The 21,079-nt window shown below is 41.0% G+C and overlaps 1 protein-coding gene across 7 annotated transcripts in view; it reads left to right on the top strand.

Moving 5' to 3' along the window:
* The window catches only part of RPGRIP1L (RPGRIP1 like), a 308,845-nt gene that overhangs the window by 176,977 nt on the left and 110,789 nt on the right, over positions 1 to 21,079 (top strand). For all 7 annotated transcript variants that reach the window (XM_068260505.1, XM_068260504.1, XM_068260506.1 and 4 more), the window contains 2 exons: positions 7,174 to 7,534; positions 20,737 to 20,945. In XM_068260505.1, the coding sequence (XP_068116606.1) occupies positions 7,174 to 7,534; positions 20,737 to 20,945 (570 nt within the window). The remainder of the gene's footprint in view (positions 1 to 7,173; positions 7,535 to 20,736; positions 20,946 to 21,079) is intronic.

Consider the following 21,079-nt stretch of genomic DNA (forward strand, 5'->3'; position numbering starts at 1 on the left):
ACCCCCACAAAGCAACCATTGCGTAGTAGCGCTGCAAATTCCCCTCGGGGGGGGGGGAAGGGGGGGAGCGAGAGAACATGGCCGGACACCCCCGGAGCTACCGGGGTGTTAATTTAGGTACTGAACTTTTTTAATATGAATGTCAAGAGGTATATTACTGTTATTTTTTTAATCATGGGCTTGTAATTAGTGATGGACACAAAACTGAAAAAATGCACCTTTATTTACAAAATATTGCCGCCATACATTATACTAGTAAAATATTTTAAAGTTTGCAATAACCGAGACAAATGAGGAAATAAAATGTGTGTTTTAATTATGGTAGCCTGTATTATTTTAAAACTATAATGGCTGAAAACAGAAATAATTTTTTTTTACTATTTCTTTCTTATTTTTCCCATTAACCACTTACCGACCGCCCACTGCACAGGGGCGGCCGGAAAGTGAATCCCGCAAGGACCGCCGCATGTACAATTGGCGGCGGTCCTTGTACGGGCATGGGCGGAGCGATCGCGTCGTCCGTGACGCGATCCTCCGCCGGGGATCGATGGCCGGGGATTTAGCCTCCAGCTCGCCGGCCACTTAGCAGCGCTGGCGGGCGGAGGAATACAGAATTCCGCCGATCAATCGTATAATAGGCTTTGTAATGTATACAAAGCCTATTATACAGGCTGTCTCCTGCCCTGGTGGTCCCAGTGTCCGAGGGACCACCAGGGCAGGCTGCAGCCACCCTAGTCACACTGATTTCCCCCCCTGCCCCCTGATCGCACACAGCACCCCCCAGACCCCTGTTTGCACCCAATCACCCCCCTAATCACCTATCAATCACTCCTTGTCACTATCTGTCGACACTATTTTTTTTTATTCCCTAAACTGCCCCCTGCTCCCTCCTGAGCACCCCCCACCCCTCAGATTCTCCCCAGACCCCCCCCCCCCCTGTGTACTGTATGCCTCTATCCCCCCTGTAATAACCCACTGATCACCTGTCAATCACCCATCAATCACCCCCTGTCACTGCCACCCATCAATCAGCCCCTAACCTGCCCCTTGCGGGCAATCTGATCACCCACCCACACCAATAGATCGCCCGCAGATCCGACGTCAGATCACCTCCCAAGTGCATTGTTTACATCTGTTCTCTACCCTAAACACCCACTAATTACCCATCAATCACCCATGAATCACCCCCTATTACCACCTGTCACTGTTACCCATCAGATCAGACCCTAATCTGCCCCTTGCGGGCACCCAATCACCCGCCTACACGCTCAGATTGCCCTCAGACCCCCCCTTATCAATTCGCCAATGCATCATTTACATCTGTTCTTCCCTGTATTAACAAACTGATCACCTGTTAATCACCCATCGATCACCCCCTGTCACTGCCACCCATCAATCAACCCCTAACCTGCCCCTTGCGGGCAATCTGATCACCCACCCACACCAATAGATCGCCCGCAGATCCGACGTCAGATCACCTCCCAAGTGCATTGTTTACATCTGTTCTCTACCCTAAACACCCACTAATTACCCATTATTCACCCCCTGTCACTGCTACCCATCAGATTAGACCCCTATCTGCCCCTAGGGCACTCAATCACCCGCCCACACCCTCAGAACGCCCTCAGACCCCAGCCCTGATCACCTCGCCAGTGCATTGCTTGCATCTATTTCCCCCTCTATTCACACCTTGAGACACCCATCAATCACCTCCTGTCACCCCCTAGCACACCTACCCATCAGATCAGGCCCTAATTTGCCCCGTGTGGGCTCCTGATCACTCGGCCAAACCCTCAGATCCCCCTCAGACCCCCTTCCGATCACCTCCCCAGTGCATTGATTGCATCTATTTTCCCCTCTAACCACCCCCTGAGACACCCATCAATCACCTCCTGTCACCCCCCTAGCACTCCTATCCATCAGATCAGGCCCAATACAACCTGTCATCTAAAAGGCCACCCTGCTTATGACCGGTTCCACAAAATTCGCCCCCTCATAGACCACCTGTCATCAAAATTTGCAGATGCTTATACTCCTGAACAGTCATTTTGAGACATTTAGTTTCCAGACTACTCACGGTTTTGGGCCCGTAAAATGCCAGGGCGGTATAGGAACCCCACAAGTACAGAAATTTTACTTTATTTGAAAAATGTCAGCACAGAAAGTAAAAAAAATCATTTTTTTGACAAAATTCATGTCTTTTTTGATGAATATAATAAAAAGTAAAAATTGTAGCAGCAAATCGCACCAAAAGAAAGCTTTATTAGTGACAAAAAAAGGAGCCAAAATTCATTTAGGTGGTAGGTTGTATGAGCGAGCAATAAACCGTGAAAGCTGCAGTGGTCTGAATGGAAAAAAGGGGTCTGGTCCTTAAGGGGGGTAAAGCCCGCGGTCCTCAAGTGGTTAAAATGCATTTAGAAAAAAATAATCCTTAACAGAACTTACCACCCAAAGAAAGCCTAATTGGTGGCAGAACATACAAGATATACACTCACCTAAAAGATTATTAGGAACACCTGTTCAATTTCTCATTAATGCAATTATCTAATCAACCAATCACATGGCAGTTGCTTAAATGCGTGGTCCTTGTCAAGACAATCTCCTGAACTCCAAACTGAATGTCAGAATGGGAAAGAAAGGTGATTTAAAGGGAACCTTAACTGAGAGGGATATGGACGTTTCCTTTTAAACAATACCGGTTGCCTGGCAGCCCTGCAGATCTCTTTGTCTACAGTAGTGGTGGAATCACAGACCTGAAACAAGCATGCAGCTAATCCAGTCTGACTTCAGTCAGAGCACCTGATCTGCATGCTTGTTGAGGGGCTGTGGCTAAAAGTATGAAAGACACAGATCAGCAGGAGAGTCAGGCAACTGGTATTATTTTAAAAGGAAAAATCCATATCCTTCTCAGTTTAGGTTCCCTTTAAGCAATTTTGAGCGTGGCATGGTTGTTGGTGCCAGATGGGCCGGCCTTACTATTTCACAATCTGCTCAGTTACTGGGATTTTCACGCACAACTATTCCTAGGGTTTACAAAGAATGGTGTGAAAAGGGAAAAACATCCAGTATGCGGCAGTCCTGTGGGCGAAAATGCCTTGTTGATGCTAGAGGTCAGAGGAGAATGGGCCGACTGATTCAAGCTGATTGAAGAGCAACATTGACTAAAATAACCACTCATTGCAATTGAGGTATGCAGCAAAGCATTTGTGAAGCCACAACACGCACAACCTTGAGGCGGATGGGCTACAACAGCAGAAGACCTTCCCGGGTATCACTCATCTCCACTACAAATAGGAAAAAGAGGCTACAATTTGCACAAGCTCACCAAAATTGGACAAGACTGGAAAAATGTTGTCTGGTCTGATGAGTCTCAATAGAGTCAGAATTTGGCGTAAACAGAATGAGGACATGGATCCATCATGCCTTGTTACCACTGTGCAGGCTGGTGGTGGTGGTGGTGTAATGGTTTGGGGGATTTTTTCTTGGCAAACTTTAGGTTCCTTAGTGCCAATTGGACATCGTTTAAATGTCACGGGCTATCTGAGCATTGTTTCTGACCATGTCCATCCCATCATGACCACCATGTCACAAAGCTCAAATCATTTCAAATTGGTTCCTTGAACATGACAATGAGTTCACTGTACTAAAATGACCCCCTCAGTCACCAGATCTCAACCCAATAGAGCATTTTTGGGATGTGATGGAATGGGAGCTTCGTGCCCTGGATGTGCATCCCACAAATCTCCATCAACTGCAAGATGCTATCCTATCCATATGGGCCAATATTTCTAAAGAATGCTTTCAGCACCTTGTTGAATCAATGCCACGTAGAATTAAGGCATTTGAACAGCCCCTGAGAAACCTTTTTTTTAATCTCATGTCTGCACTTTTTACCACCTGAGCAGGTGCTGCGGTGGCTGTACCTCATTTTGCTGTCATGGTTCTTTTTTGTATGTGAATTTCTATTTTGTTAACTAAAACTTGATGATAAAGTTACTTTAAAGTAAGGGTGTATGGTTGTTTGAACAGCTCCTGAGGAGCTTTTACGTCTCACTGCATTATTAATAACCTGAGCAGATATTATCCACTTCACAGCTTCTGTACAGTATATCTACTCCCCTTTAAACTTCATTTAAATGCCCGGGGGAGTAAATATACATACCCCCGCTGCCACCACCGCTGTCCGCGCTCCTGCTCACTTGTGCGCTTGTTCACGAAAGCAATTCCCATTCATTGCTCTAAGTCCCCGTAGCAATGATCAGCGGCTTTTATGAGAAGCTGCGTGATTCTTCTAAAAAATAAGTTTCCCATCCTAAGTACACTTCCAGTAAGTGTACATATTTCACTTACAGGACGCATTAAACAAAATAACTGAGGCCATCTGATGGCCAAATAGTAAAACTACATCTAAAAGCATTTTTTAAATGCAAAGACCTATATTTATATTATAAATTAACCCCTTACCTTCCACACTCCCCAATAGTTACCAACATTTTTTGGGGGGTAAAAAAGTAAAATAAAAAAAATTACAATTAAAAAAAATACATAAATATTTTTATTAGGGACGGAACTTTTTAATTTGTATGTCAAGAGGGTATATTACTGTTACTTTATAAATTATTAGAGATGGACGCAAAACTGAAAAAAGTGCAACTTGATTTCCAAATAAAATATTGGCGCCAGACATTGTGATAGGGACATAATTTAAACAGTGTAATAACCGGTACAAATGGGCAAATAAGTTACATGGGTTTTAATTACGGTAGCATGCATTATTTAAAAACTCATGCGCCTATGCAAAACAATAATGCAAAGTTTTATTAAACCTATTGGTACAATCTGCACACCTATGGTTTTTAATACAATAATCTGTGCTTATTGAAGTAGTTTTCCTTCACAGTGACATCATTCTTACTATCTGCCAAAAGACCATAAAATCCCAAGCAGCTGCAGAATATCCTGACTACCATTCAGAGCATACTTCCTAATCACATTTATATTGCTCCTAAAATATTTGATTAATATAATAATAATAATATAATATCAAATATTTTAGGAGCAATATTATTGTTATTATTATTATTATTACTTATTGTATTTATAAAGCGCCAACATATTACGCAGTGCTGCACAATAGATAAAAGGGTAACATACAAGGTAGGACATACAGGAAACTCACAACAAAACAAGATCATGCAAATGATTTGATAATACAGTGTCATAGGTCAAAATAGAGATTGTTCTAGTCCACAAAAGGGGTGATTGTCAGTAAGATTGCATAATCAAGCTGGAAACACTAAGGGAGGAGGGCCCTGCCAGAGCCTTACAATCTAAAGGGTGGGTGTGGAGACAATAGGTGTATCTGTTGAGAGGGTGTCTAACAGAACATATTATGGTGCTGGTGTAGGGGGTATGCGAGCATGAAAGGGTGAGTCTTGAGAGCTTGTGTAAAGATATTAAAGGTGGGGGCGAGTCTGGTGGCTGGAGGGAGCGAATTCCAGAGAGCAGCTTATTGCGGGTGGACATGGCATTCCAGAGGCCACAGGAAACAGGGAGTGGATGCCTAGGGGTAGGATGGATAGAAATAAGGTTATGCTGAGGGTGTGTGTGGGTAGAGTGTGGGGGGGGAGGGAAGGGAGGTGCATGGGGGTTGAGGGCCAAAAAGGAGTCTAAAGACAGAAGGGGAGAGGGTGCGGGGAAACAGAAGGGGGACAAGGTGTAGAAGGAGGTGGAGGTAGAGCATGTAGTGATGGGGGATAGCAAGATGGGGAGGGAGATAGCTGGGAAATGGTGGAGGGGTCAGGGAGTTAATAGGAGGGAAGGGGTACATTTTGCACCATATAAATGTGATTAGGAAGTATGCTCTGAATGGTAGTCAGGATATTCTGCAGCTGCTTAAGAATTTTATAGTCTTTTGGCAGATAGTAAGAATGATGACACTGTGAAGGAAAACTACTTCAATAAGCACAGATTACTGTATTAAAAACCAAAGGTGTGCAGATTTTACCAATAGGTTTAATAAAACTTTGCATTATTGTTTTGCATAGGCGCATGAGTTTTATTTATTGTTGCTTTAAGAGTGTGAGGTGGTGGTATTCCTTGCTAACTCTATGCTGCTAACCGATACTGCATAAATAAGCGCTACAACATATCTTTGTAATTATTTAAAAACTGTAATGGCCAAAAACTGAAAAATAAGGATTTTCTTTGCAATTTTTTTCTTATTTTCCCATTAAAAAACATTTAGAATAAAATAATTATTAGCATAATGTACCACCTAAACAAAGCCTAATTGGTGATGAAAAAAACAAGATATAGTTCATTTCATTGTGATAAGTAGAGATAAAGTTATTGGCAAATGAATGGAAGGAGAGCTGAAAGGTGAAAATTGCTCGGGTGCTAAAGGGGTAAAACCCCCTCAGTTGTGATGTGGTTAAGGTGGCTTTGCCGCATATTGCTCTCATGGTCCTTTTTTGTATGTGGATTTTTCTGAGTTCAGTGGTCATCTGAACAAGTCTTGCTCCTTTTCAGCTGTTTTCTGATGCACAATGTTTTATCAGTTATAATTCAATTTCCATTCTGCACTGGCTGCTGAAATGAAAGAAGAAATGTAAAGCAGCTATGAATAAAACATTTGCATTTCTCTGCTGTCTGCATGTCTCATTTGCAGATGGACGATGTCCCCTGGCCCACAGTTTTTGTTATCTTGCTAACCTAAAGGGGGTAAATAAAAGCCTGTTCTCATACCATGTATTGTTAACACAAATATGACAGATCGTAAAGTGACAAAACATTTTTTATCATGGATTCCCAAACAGTGGTTTATGAGCCACATACAGACTCCAGCTACCTTTCACTTATACGCATGCATACCTTTTCTGTGTTTGTACACCTTTTCTGTGATAGTTTACTGCATGTTATACTAATAGCATGAAGTCAGTCTTAGTTTAACCAGTGTATACATCCTAAAATGTTGTTTATAAAAGGTTTTTTTAAACATTTCTTCCATTTTTTTGTGTTCTACAGTTATTGTAAAACACCTGGTTTTAAAATCTTTCTTAAACCTTTCTTCCATTTTATGTGTTATACAGTTATTTTAAAACACCTGGTTTTAAAATCTGTGTATATTGGATGGTTTTAAATTAAATATTGTTTACTGTGTTTCTTTTATAGATGATGCTTACAGGAAAAGGTGAAAAGCTTGGCATAACAGAAGACAATCTGAATGAACTGTTTATCACCATACATAACTGCAGTATTTTACAGTCTACTGTCAATAATCAACCTAGTCCATATGTGGCCTATAGCTTTTTTCACTTTCCTGACCAATACACCTCTAGCGTTACAAGTAGCAATAATCCACAATTTGAAGACCACAAGTGCTTTCCCTTGTCTATGAATGCTGACCTAGACCGTTTTCTCAAATCTGAATCTCTTGCTGTCTACGTTTTTGATGACAAGGACATGAGTAATGGTTACATCGGCAAAGCCAAAGTGCCTCTAATACCTCTTGCACACGACAAATCAATATCAGGTATGTGCAGACTAATAACTAAAATCAGTGGTTGTATGTTATTCCTTTATTTCAAGGTTCTGGTAACTTCTAACCATTATTTAGTGAATTTGAGCAAAGCTAAATATTTGTGGTACAGTTTGTATTTTTGTATCACATACTGGTCTTTTTTGTGGATAGACTGTAAACACTTTGGCCAATATGCCATTCACATTTTCTCCTGAATTTTCTCCTAGGTGATATTTTTTACAGTTTGTAAATAAATGCCCTTTAAACCACCAGCAAGCAAGAAAATACTCAAAATAATTTTGATAGCATATTTTCATCAATTTTGGTACTTTTTCAATTGAAAAGTGTTAGAAAATTGTTTTAAATACAAGATGAAAAATGATTTCCTAAAACTCAGGTGAAAAACCTAATTACATATGATCCCCTATCCTTTACTAATCGCCTTCCAACTTAGTGAGTTAACACATTCCAATTAAGACACAGTTTTTGATTGGAAGCTCAAACTTGAAATAAAGAATAATTTCAACACCCCTCCCCCGCATGCTGACATTGTTAGAGCAGATCAGTTAGATGAAAATGACGATATTTCTGACTTTCATGCAAATTAAGTGCTGATTGCACACAGGTTAGATTTGGGCTTCTCAAATTCACCTTCCAAATGAATGATGTATAGATTGACAAGTTTATGCATCCAGTGAACTTTGAAAAACAATGAAAATAAATAGATGTTTGAAATCTATAATTTATCACTGTGTGTATAATGAATTTAAAAAATATGAGTTTTGCTTTTTAAATTTATTTCAGCTTTTATGAGGTAGTGAACGCTAATGTGAATATTGGGAATGCTGTAGATGTGATTCGACACTGTTCCCCACAAAGGTCTGGTGCAAAAGTTGAGGATGCAAGGACTGGGGAAGAGTCTGTGTGCATGGATAGGGAACTGGCTAATGGACAGAAAACAAAGCGTTGTGGTCAATGGATCATACTCAAAATGGGTGACTGTTAGCAGTGGGGTCCCACAGGGGTCTGTACTGGGTCCAGTGCTCTTCAATTTATTTATTAATGACCAAGTAGATGCAGTAGAAAGCAAAGTTGCTATTTTTACAGATGATACAAAATTGTGCAGAATCATGAACTCTCAGGAAGATAGTGACATATTGCAACAGGATCTGGATAGGATGGCTGTATGGGCACATCAATGGCAAATTAAATTTAATGTTGAAAAATGTAAAGTCATGCATTTTGGTTGTACCAATGGTCTAGAACCATTCAAAATAAATGGAATACAGTTGGGGACATCAAACTTGAAGGACTTAGGAGTACTCATCCACAAGTTAAATAATTGTATTCAGTGCCAAGCCGCTGCAGCTAAAGCTAATAAAATGTTGGGATGCATTAAAAGGGAAATAAAATCAATATAATATCTCCTGGATCGGCAGAATCTACTCTATAAAAATGAATCTGCTTCCCAGATTTTTATATTTATGTGAAACTCTACCAATTTCTATTCCTTGTGGAGCTCTTTATAAATTACAGAAAGATGTACTCCGATTCATTTGGGCTAGGGGACGACCAAGGATCTCAAATAAAATATTAATATCGGATAGATCTAGAGGGGGGCTCTCAGTTCCACAATTCCGTTTATATTATTTGGCTTCTCACATTCGCCAAGTCGTGGAATGGGTGGCCCCCCCTTTACGCACCAAGTGGGAAGAACTGGAGCAGGCTTCAATAGCTACATATGCAATAGGGGCACTCCCAGGAATGTTAGATACTCCACCTGAAAAGTTTAAGCCAATTCTTTATGCTGTTAAACTTACATGGCTACTGTGGCGGAAGGCCTCTCAACAGTATAAGCTATTCCGTTTCCCATCTCAATTAATATATTTGAAGGGAAACCCATCTCTCCCCCAGAACTGTCTGACAAGATTTGAGAATCCTTTATCCACTACCGCTCCCCACAAACTTCGGGATTTCTATGACAGCTCCTGTTCCAGAATGCTGACTTTTTCACAAATTCAGGAAAAATTCCCAATACCACATCGCAATTTTTTTGAATTTCTTCAAATCCGGTCATATGTCATAAAGATTCTGGGATCGGTTCCTCTATCTCCCAGAACATATTGTGAAAATATCCTACTTGACTCAGACAGAGAACCAGGAATGATTTCTAAATTATATTCAATTCTAGCCATTCCAGAGGCTCGTTCTTTCAATAAGCATAAATATTTGTCATTCTGGGAAACCGCATTGGGGTCTGACCAAGAACTCTCTGACTGGGAAGATATATGGTTAAACGCATGCAAAACTTCGATATGTACCTAGACTAAGGAAAACATTTATAAAATACTATTTAAATGGTATTTGACATCAGATAGGCTTAATAAAATATATCCAAGTACACCAGCCTTCTGTTGGAGACAATGTGGACTACCAGGCACTATCGACCATATTTTTTGGTACTGTCCGCAAATACAAATTTGGTGGAAATCCATACAGACCTTAATTTATAAGACCATAAGGAAACCTATCCCATTAGACCCTTGGGTATATTTGCTAGGCAAACCTTTCCCAGGCCTGAAATCCCACACCCAACGTATGTTGAACCATATTCTTACAGCAACTAGATTGATCATAGCGGCATTCTGGAAGAGAAGCTCTAGCCCCAAAATTGAAGATGTAATCAATAGAATAAAATGGATTAGATCAATGGAATATCTAACATCGATAATCCATGAAACTGAAGAAAAATTCAATAAGTTTGGGACTATTGGGATCTTAATGTTGAGAGGGAGGAGAGGGGATTACTGTAAGATACAACTTTATCTAGGATGAACATTTAAGGATCAGTGACAAATCCTCAGAGTTTCAGTTAAATATAGATGGGTACCTTGATCTTTGTGTATTGGTATATGCTAACCCTTTTTCTTTCAGTATTACATGTAATGGACATTTAATCAAGAAGAGATGCATAATGTTACTTAGATATACACAGTGCTTCTATCTGTTATAATTTAAGTTATTTGGACTGAGTTAGTCAAAAAGGCTTGAGGAGCAGACCTGCCCTTTAAGGGGATTTTCTCTTAGAGAGAAAATCTGCAGTTCTGTCAGCAGAACTAGAACATACCAAGAAGCTGTTCTATGGACAAGGCCACAGGTCTCCCTGACCTGGGCATGTACGCCACTGGAACAGTAAACATCAGCCATATTTACTAAAACAGCACATTCCATGTATGTAGGTCACAAGCCTCATTGAATATTAATCGAGTAGGGGTGTATGATGACACCACAAGTGGGTCCACCAATAGTCTGATCTAGGGGATAGCGAAGATGATGTCATATTTAACTCTTTCCTAGTCGGTATTAAACCGGGGAGTGAGCGATGGGAGCTCACTCTGCTCCTTACTTTCACACTAGCTTGCAATGCTGACTGGGACCTCTAAGTATGTTCATTCCTTTCTGTAATCTGATATAATGTATGCTGTACATAGGTAGTCTAGTGTAACGTAGAGTAGATACAAGAAGACCTGGGTACCTTCAGCAGGAAGGTACTCACGCAGCTGTAACGCAACATGGTAATCTGCTTTGCCAGGATATGATGGACTATATCTGTATATATGTTTCCTGAATAAATAACGTGAATATTGAAGTCTATCTCCTGCTTGCTGTGTTGAGAGTCAAGTTATCTCACAGTCTGTGAGACGCAACTATAAGAAGTTGCTGGTGCCGGAAAAAGGTGATTAGAACAGGTTATAACACTATCCTTTTATTTTGTTATAATAATTCGCACATAGACACAGTTGATGTTAACGGATGTTTTTATTGAGTATCTCTCTCGAGAAAATCTGTCTATGTGTTGATTCATTGCGCAAAAGGTGGATCAGCGCAACACCAGGCCACCTCCGAATGGCCTCCAATCAGAGGTGCATACACATGACCTGTCTACCACTGGAGGAGGATGTTAGTTTCCTGTAACAGCTTGCATGCAACCTATTAAGTACTCGTCCCTCCCACTGCGAAGAAGTCGATCCTTCATGGGAGGGGCCTAACACTAACTAAATCCTAACCTATGTATATGCATAGCCTGGGTGCGGCTAATCAAATAAAATCTAAAATTGAAAATTGCGCAAAAGGTGGATCAGCGCAACACCAGGCCGCCTCCGAATGGCCTCCAATCAGAGGTGCGCTGAGCCCCCCCCCCAGAAACGTTTGTAGTTTCTGGGGGGGCTCAGCGCACCTCTGATTGGAGGCCATTCGGAGGCGGCCTGGTGTTGCGCTGATCCACCTTTTGCGCAATTTTCAATTTTCAATTTTATTTGATTAGCCGCACCCAGGCTATGCATATACATAGGTTAGGATTTAGTTAGTGTTAGGCCCCTCCCATGGAGGATCGACTTCTTCGCAGTGGGAGGGACGAGTACTTAATAGGTTGCATGCAAGCTGTTACAGGAAACTAACATCCTCCTCCAGTGGTAGACAGGTCATGTGTATGCTCGTGTGTATTCGACTCCACAAGTGGGGCTTGCACTCTTTTGCAGGTAGGCACTTGCCTGTTTTTAAGTAGCGCTGTTCATTTCCTTGCTATGTACTAATTTATTTCGTTTTTGGTCAGCTGCTCCCACTTAACAGCCATGCTTTTGGTGTATATGCAGAGCTTCTGTTTGGGTTCAAGGTGCGTTTGTAGTTTCTGGGGGGGGCTCAGCGCACCTCTGATTGGAGGCCATTCGGAGGCGGCCTGGTGTTGCGCTGATCCACCTTTTGCGCAATTTTCGATTTTATTTGATTAGCCGCACCCAGGCTATGCATATACATAGGTTAGGATTTAGTTAGTGTTAGGCCCCTCCCATGGGGGATCGACTTCTTCGCAGTGGGAGGGATGAGTACTTAATAGGTTGCATGCAAGCTGTTACAGGAAACTAACATCCTCCTCCAGTGGTAGACAGGTCATGTGTATGCTCGGTGTGTATTCGACTCCACAAGTGGGGCTTGCACTCTTTTGCAGGTAGGCACTTGCCTGTTTTTAAGTAGCGCTGTTCATTTCCTTGCTATGTGTTGATTCAGCGATGTACTTTACACTGTTCATGATATTCTCTTTCAGATAATAAGAGTTATAAAAAAAAAGGGAAATAAAAACTTGAGATGCTAGCATAATATTGCCCCTGTTTAACTCTCTAGTAAGACCACATCTGGAACATGGAATTCAGTTCTGGGCACCACATTACAGGAAATATATTGCAGTTTTAGAGCAGGTGCAGAGACGAGCAACAAAATTGATATGTGGGATGGAAGGTCTCACTTACCAAGAAAGGTTAGTTAAACTGGGTTTATTAAGTCTAGAGAAAAGACGCCTTAGTAGGGATCTAATTAACTTGTATAAATACATCAGAGGTCAATATAAAAGCTTGGTGGATGAGCTTTTTGTCCCTAGGCCTTCTCAAAGGACTAGAGGATATAATGGCCTCAATTCATTAAGCTTTATCAAACACTTTATCAAACGTTTGATAATTTACCTCATGGGTAAAATCTAATTTTAAATTCACTAAGGTGTTGTATATTTATCAAATGTTGTATCGATAAAACATTTGATAAATATAGAACACCTTAGTGAATTCAAAATTAGATTTTACCCACGAGGTAAATTATTAAACGTTTGATAAAGTGTTTGATAAAGCTTAGTGAATTGAGGCCAATCTGTGCATGGAGGAAAACGTTTTAGCCATTTATTTAGGAAATGGTTCTTTACAGTAAGAGTGATTAAGATGTGGAATGCATTGCCACAGGAAGTAGATATGGCAAATTCTATACCTGCATTTAAAGGGGGCTTAGATGCTTTCCTTGCGTTGAAAGATATCCATGGCTACAATTACTAGGTAAGGTCCAGTGATGTTGATCCAGGGATTTTATCTGATTGCCATCTGGAGTCGGGAAGGAATTCTTTCCCTTTTGGGGCTAATTGGAGCATGCCTTGTAAGGGTTTTTCGCCTTCTTCTGGATCAACAGAGATATGTGAGGGAGCAGGCTGGTGTTGTACTTTGTTCTCTGGTTGAACTCGATGGACGTATGTCTTTTTTCAACCCAAATAACTATGTAACTATGTAACTTTGCGCGCACCATATTACATTAACTCACATGTTAATGTAAGCACCATTGCTGATTTCATTGCCAAACTCTATCTTTTCAATGCGCGAAGCGCCATAGCTTTCAGTGGCATTCCGCACACGTGAAGCGTAACGTCGTTCGCGCGATAAAACAACATGCGAACGGTGGAAACTGTTCACGCGCATAATGGTTTGCGCGTGCAAAGCCTTTACATGTGATAATTGAGTTATCATGCCTTAGTGAATCGAGCCCCATGCCTTGCGGAAACTCAATACATTCCAACACCCCAAGAACACCATCACAACAGTGAAACATGGTGGTGGGCAGCATCGTGCTATGGAGATGTTTTTCAGCCACAGGGACTTGTAAACTGATCGGAGTCAAGGGAAAGATGGATGGTGCTTAGTACAGGGATATTCCTGAGCAAAACCTGTGTCAGTCTGCCAGTGATTTGAGATTTGGACAAAGTTTACCTTCTAGCTGGACAATGAATCAAAGTATACTGCTAAAGCAACTTTTGAGTGGTTGAAGTGGAAACATTTAAATATGTTGGAAAGGCCCAAGCTTTGTATTTCCTAAAAGATGGACCGGGGGATCTGCAGTGTTTCCCAATCTATTTTCCACAATCGTGTACTATGGGAACAAACAATGGGTGTGAACAAGACTTTAAACATTCACGGTAATTAGCATGGGAATCTATGGAGATCTGAAGGATCCTTTATTTAGGGATCCGACAGGATGGTCCCGATCATTGCACATTGCTAATCATGATCACAAAATCAGGAATCTGATCACTTGTCATGAAAAAGTCACCTGTTGTGGAAAAAATTGCTGCAAAAATGATGTCATGGGTATGGGCCTTAATTCCAGACCTCAAACCAAGAGAGAATTTATAGTCTGACCTGAAGATTGCTTTTTTTTAAGCAAAAATCAACCAACGTGAAGGAGCTGGAGCAGTTTTTCCTTGAGGAATGGGCAAAAATACCACTTGTGAAATGAGACAAGCTACTTGCAGCTGTAAATGCCGCAAAAGGTGGCTTCACAAAGTACTTTGGGGGGGGGGGGGGGGGGGGTTACTGAGTAGAGTTACGCAAGCTGAAGTTTTCATTTAGGTTGTTCTCTTTTTTCTCAATGAACCAAATAATTAATCTTTAAAGTTATGGGCATGTCCTGTCAATGAAATGGTGCATCTCTGTAGAGAGATATATGGAGGCTGCCATATGTATTTCTTTTTGAGCAATACCAGTTTGCCTGGCAGCCCTGCTGGACTATTTGGCTGAAAAAGTCTCTGAAACACACCAGAAATAAGCATGCAGCGAATCTTGTCATAGCTGTCAAAATTGTCAGAAAAACCTTATCTGCTGCATGCTTGTTCAGGGTCTATGGCTGGAAAGTGTTAGAGGCAGAGGATCAGCGGGGCTGCCAGGCAACTGGTATTGCTTAAAAGGGAATAAATATGGCAGCCTCCATATACCCCTCACTACTGTTCTCCTTTAATTCCAGGTTGCAAAACAAAATGCCAAAGAGGGTAAATAATTTTGCAAAGCACTGTATATCTTTAGCTGTTTCAGAAACCAAATTTTTTTTTAAGTAGAGTAAAAAAAGTTAATAAAATACACACACATGCTTAATAGAAATAGTAAATCCAGTATCACTCACATTGTATGCTTTGTTTTAGAACCTTTGTCTGTTTTTTTTTTCTTCATTTGTATTGGCTTAGCTTGGTGGCAGAGCTTTCATCTATCTGTTCTTGGTAGTCTATCACTAGATGACAAATGCAAGTAGGATTGAAATTCCCACTAAGGATGTCCATTTGTTTAGATCTATGAACATCCTTGATGACTTCTTTGAATTTTCGTACAGTTGTACAGAGGCACCAAAAGTATAAAAGTAGGATAAAATGTTTTTAAAAGAGAACAATGGGGGGTTAGTGGTGGACTTACCTCCCCAAAATAGACACAGAAAAATGTTGCTTAATTCAATAAAAGCGATTTATTTACATACTCCGGATAGATGCAACGTGTTTCGTGGGCACATCCCACTTTATCAGGCAATAGAATTGGAGTACAGTCAACTCATACATTCTCAATACAAGCTTAGCGCCTAGACAGAGGCGCTAAGCTTGTACTGAGAACGTATGCACGTGTGCATGTTCCCGTCAACGCTCTGTGATCAGTGAATGGGAATATGTGTTCCCAAAGCTGATCAAAGCACCTGTAATGAATGGGCAATGGCATCAGCGAGATATTTGTGGTCATTCTGAAAATGAAAGTAAAAAAACACATGAACATCACCTTCTGTGTACTGTTCACAAGAATAAAGTGAGAGGACATCTAGTGGGCAAAAAGTAAAAATACACCTATATACGATAAAATACCGTAAAAATAAAAATCTATTATAATGGCTAAAACCTGAGAAATAATGACTTTCATTATTTCTTATGGTTCCCTTTAAAATGCATCAAAAATTAAATAATTCTTAGCAAAAAGTACCATCCACAAAAAGCCTAATTTGTGGCAAAGAAAAATTATATATGGATCATAACAGTGTGAGAAGTAGTGATAAGTTATTGCTGAATGAATGATAGAAGTGAAAATTGTTGTGGTTTTTAAGTGGAAATAAACTGTGGTAGGGAAGTGGTTAAAGAGGAACTGCAGTGAAAATAGCATAATGAAAAAAAGTGCTTCATTTTTACAATAATTATTTATAAATGATTTAGTCAGTGTTTGCCCATTGTAAAATCTTTCCCCTCTGTGATTTGCACTGTGAAATGTATCACATGGCGACAGCTTTACTGCTGGGAGGTGATGTCTGAGGAAGGAAATGCTGCTTTTTTTGGCAGTTGAAAACAGCTGTTATTTCCCACAATGCAACAAGGCTCCCACAGTGTGATTTCAGTACCTAGGTGCTCAATTCATAACACCAGAAAGGAGGAATCCGCACACAGACTTGCTGGAACACCGTGGTGAAGTTTGTTCTATCACGCACACATGCAACGCACATCTGGTCCAATGGCTGACAATGGTTTTGGGGCCTCCAGGGGTACCCTTTATCAAGGCATAGGCAGAATATAGGCATTTCTCTTCTGCCTATGCCTTGATAAAGAGGACCCCTGGAGGCCCCGAAACGATCGTCGGCCATTGGGTCAGATGTGTATTGCATGTGTGTGTGATGGAGCTATAAAACTTCACCACGGTGTTGCAGCCAAGTCTGTGTGCGGATTCCTCCTTTCTGATATGATTTGAGCAGCCTGGGAACCCAACGCCATCATCCACACAGCCAGGTGTGTGGTTCTTTATCCTTAGTACCTAGGTGCTGACATCACACTGTGGGAGGGGTTTCCTCACAATCACAGCCACACAGAGCCCCCCAGATGATCTATCTATCCATATTGATCTGGCTAACCTTCTTCACTCAATTTTTTGGGTGTACCTTATCCATCCTTCCTATCTTTTAAGAAATGTATTGTTTCCCTTGTGAAAGAGCTAATTGTTTTTCATATTTGCAATGTATATTGTTGCTAGTTCTGGCTCTGTGTATCGTAGCTGATATGCTATGCCAATAGGGATGGATATATAGGCAGTCCCACCATATATGTTGTATAGTTCCCTTATTCCTGCATTGTCTCCAACATTCACTGGAGGCAGACTGAAAGAATTTAGTTAGTTTTACAGGTACATAATACCAACGGAGTGTAAGAATTTGTGACGTTCTTGCAATGTAAATCCTCATTCACTTTAAGAACCACTGTTCCAGCAGAAGACTATATTCAGAGTTCTCCATTTAGAAAGATTATAGAAGAGCATAATTCTGTTGATTTTAGCGAACATCTTGCTATATAGAAAGATAAACTCTATGATTTTCTTATCCGTGTGCAGACTGGCTGACTCTATAAGGAAACAGAAGCTATAAACAAAAATCTATTGGTAGGTGAACAGAGGCGCCAGAAGGATAAAAGTACATAAAATTTAAAAAAAAATTGCTGGGAGGAAGTGGTGGACTCGCCTCCGTTAAAGCAGACACCAAAGACTGTAAATATATAGATATACACATTTATTGAAAATACCCCAAAGATGCAACACGTTTCGCGGGCACAGCCCACTTCTTCAGGCAATAAGCAGGGGATAAACAACAGCAATTCAGTTATAGCAAGCAGAGCACCTCTGTCACAGAGGTGCTCTGCTTGCTATAACTGAATTGCTGTTGTGTATCCCCTGCTTATTGCCTGAAGAAGTGGGCTGTGCCCGCGAAACGCGTTGCATCTTTGGGGTATTTTCAATAAATGTGTATATCTATATATTTACAGTCCTTGATGTCCGCTTTAACGGAGGCGAGTCCACCACTTCCTCCCAGCAATTTTTAAAAAATGTTATGTACTTTTATCCTTCTGGCACCTCTGTTCACCTACCAATATATTTGAGTCCACCCCAGGTGGAGGGGTGATCTACCCCCTTTCTTCCTATCTACAGAGAGCGACTTCTTAATCCTGAGTGAGGACAGGTCTAATCTCCTCACCTGCCTAATTAGTGGTTACCTAGGTGGTAACCCGTGTTTGTGAGTATTACCATCTCACTGTTTCATTTATCCAATCAATTTTGACATACTACACCATATTGGGCTCTCGATTTCTCATAAACAAAAATCTATTAACCCTTCGCACTCTCGCATGCAAATGTTCAAACAAATGCATTCACAGATTCACTCATCCAGGCACCACTGTTATCCCTACAGCTAAGTTAAAAGCCGGGGTATTAGTTCACAGAAGAATGCATTCTTATGCTTAGTCACCTATACTGCGCAGAAGTACCCAGGTTAACATAGGTGTCCTAACTCTGGCCCTGTAACATTAAGCTATAAACAAATCTCCTACTTTCCAAAACACAGATTCTGGTAAATCAGAGTACAGGTCAGAGAAAGCACCCACTTTGGTCTGGAGCTTCTGCAGATGAGTAGCGTGTGTGTTGTCGATCACGCAATCCAATAGAAAGCTCCTTATGTGATTGACATGCATAATACCCCCACGGCCTACCCCCAGTGGGAAGTCCCTAAGCAACCTTTGGTAAACTAGAGGCTTTTTGGTATATAAGAGAGTTTCCATGTTCTATGGGTACTTTTTACTAAACTTTCACTTCTACCATACTTTCTCACTTTACTTTAGTTCAGCTTAGTTTAGCTCAATTCTAAGGGAACATAGCTCATCTTAAAGGACAACTACAGCAAGAGTGATATGGAGGCTGCCATATTTATTTCCTTTTAAACAATACCAATTTCCTAGCTATCCTACTGTTCATCTTGCTCTAATACTTTCAGCCATAGATCCTGAACAAGCATATGTAGATCAGGGCTTTCTGACATTATTGTCAGATATACGATTAGCCGCATGCTGTGTTATTCAGACACTGCTGCAGCCAAATAGATCAGCAGGGCTGCCAGCTAACTGGTATTGTTTAAAAGTAAATACATATGGCAGGCTCCATATTCTTCTCACTTCAGTCGTCCTTTAAAGCAGAACTGTAGATAGAAAATAAACACATTGTTTCACTTACCTGGAGCTTCCCCAAGCCCGCAGCAGGTTGTCCTGTCCCGCGCCAAGTCTGTATCCACGAGTCTCCGTTCCCCTGCCGCCGCTCGGTCCCGTACCTTGACTCGTAAGTCGAGGCCAGCGCAGCCCTGCCAAGCGCATCCTTTCTTCGCGTTCCCCTCTGCAATAGCGGGGAACACGAAGAAAGGATATGCATGGCCAGAGTAGCGCAGGCGCAGTGGGCGGCGGCGAAACCGAAAGTAGCTGGCCGCGGGAGAACGGAGGCTCGTTGAGGAGTGGCGCGGGACAGGACAGCTGCTGGGGGCTTGGGGAAGCCAAAGTAAGTAAGTGAAACAATGTGTTTATTTTCTATCTACAGTTCCACTTTAAGTAGCGCTGACTTCTGATTGCTATGTAACGCCAAGATCTGCAATGATATTCATATTCTTGCTTTGCTGCTGTAATAAAGAATGCTGATGAGATGAGCACCTTGTATTTTTGATTGAAGCCAATAAATTTACCTAACTGCTTGCGGGCGTCCACAGTCTACATCGATATCTGCTGAAGCTGTGTGAATGTCAAGCTGATATGTTACTAAGTGTGGTCATTAGATCGCTGGTGCCGATGGTAACCAAGGGTAAACAAGCAACCACTACACTAAATATTACACGATTTAAGATTTTTGGGATAAAGTTCCTGGTGGGTGAAACATCTACTTAGTTTTTGTGACCTATTAAAAGCTTCTAACCACTGTGATTCAGAAATTTTTACATTTATATTGGTTTCCCAGTCAGTTAAACTGAATCTTAAAGAGAAACTCCAGCCTAAACAAACATACTGTCATTAAGTTACATTAGTTATGTTAATTAAAATAGATAGGTAATATAATCTCTTACCCACACTGTTTTAAAAGAACAGGCAAATGTGTGTGATTTCATGATGGCAGCCATCTTTTTGGTTGAAAGGAGGTGACGGAGCATGAGACACAGTTCCAACTGTCCTGTGTCCTGAGCGCCTCTCCCAGTTGCTAGGCAACGTGAATAACAACATAGGAAATCCCATCATGCTCTGCACAGCATCAGGGAAAAAAAGTTTTTTTTTTCTTTGATGGGTGGAGCTAAGCTAAAAATGCAGCTAAAAATGATGCTTTGGTAAGAAAAACAAAGTGCTGATGCTGTGAAACTGTTAAAGAAACACCAAGCCATTTCAGTTCTGCTGAGTAGATTTTTAGTCCGGAGGTTCACTTTAACTGTGATTAAAAAAAAAAGTTTCACTTACCTGGGGCTTCCCCAAGCCCCCTGCAGACGTCCTGTGCCCTCACCAGTCCTCGACTATCCTCCGGTCCCTCGCCACGGGTTAGTTTCGTTTTCCTGGCCACGCGCATCGTAGTATGTGTTCCCATCGTCAAGCAAATCCTGAGCAGTATGAGGTTCTTGACGATGGGAACGCGTTTGGTCCAAATATAGCATATTTTGCTTCAACAGTAACTTGTTGAAATTATTTTCATTCTGAAAACAGATTTTTCTTTCTTTTTTTTTTTTATCAGAATATTTGTCTGGTATTGTATTGAAATGTATTATCTTATGTTTTAAAGGAACATTTCAGCTTACTGATTTCAAGGAGAGTGAAAGAGGTACTGTTAAAGTTACTTTGAAATGGAAGTTCACATATCTTCCTCCAAGAGATTCCATTTCCACCGAACCATTGATAGATGAACTACCACGAGAAACAACCATTCCTGACCACTTACTCAGAGATGAAGTTCATCTTCCCAAAAGGACAGTTATAGACTCCATTCCTGTTGTAAGTTTTCATTTTCAAAAAAAATATGATTAATACACCACTGTAAACCAGTACATCACTTCTCTGGGGGAAAAAAAAAACATCTTGCATATGCATTGTATAAAGTGCAGGCTCCTTGCTTCATACATAATGTG

Source organism: Hyperolius riggenbachi, chromosome 11, assembly GCF_040937935.1.
Source record: "Hyperolius riggenbachi isolate aHypRig1 chromosome 11, aHypRig1.pri, whole genome shotgun sequence".
NCBI classification, from domain to species: Eukaryota; Metazoa; Chordata; class Amphibia; order Anura; family Hyperoliidae; genus Hyperolius; species Hyperolius riggenbachi.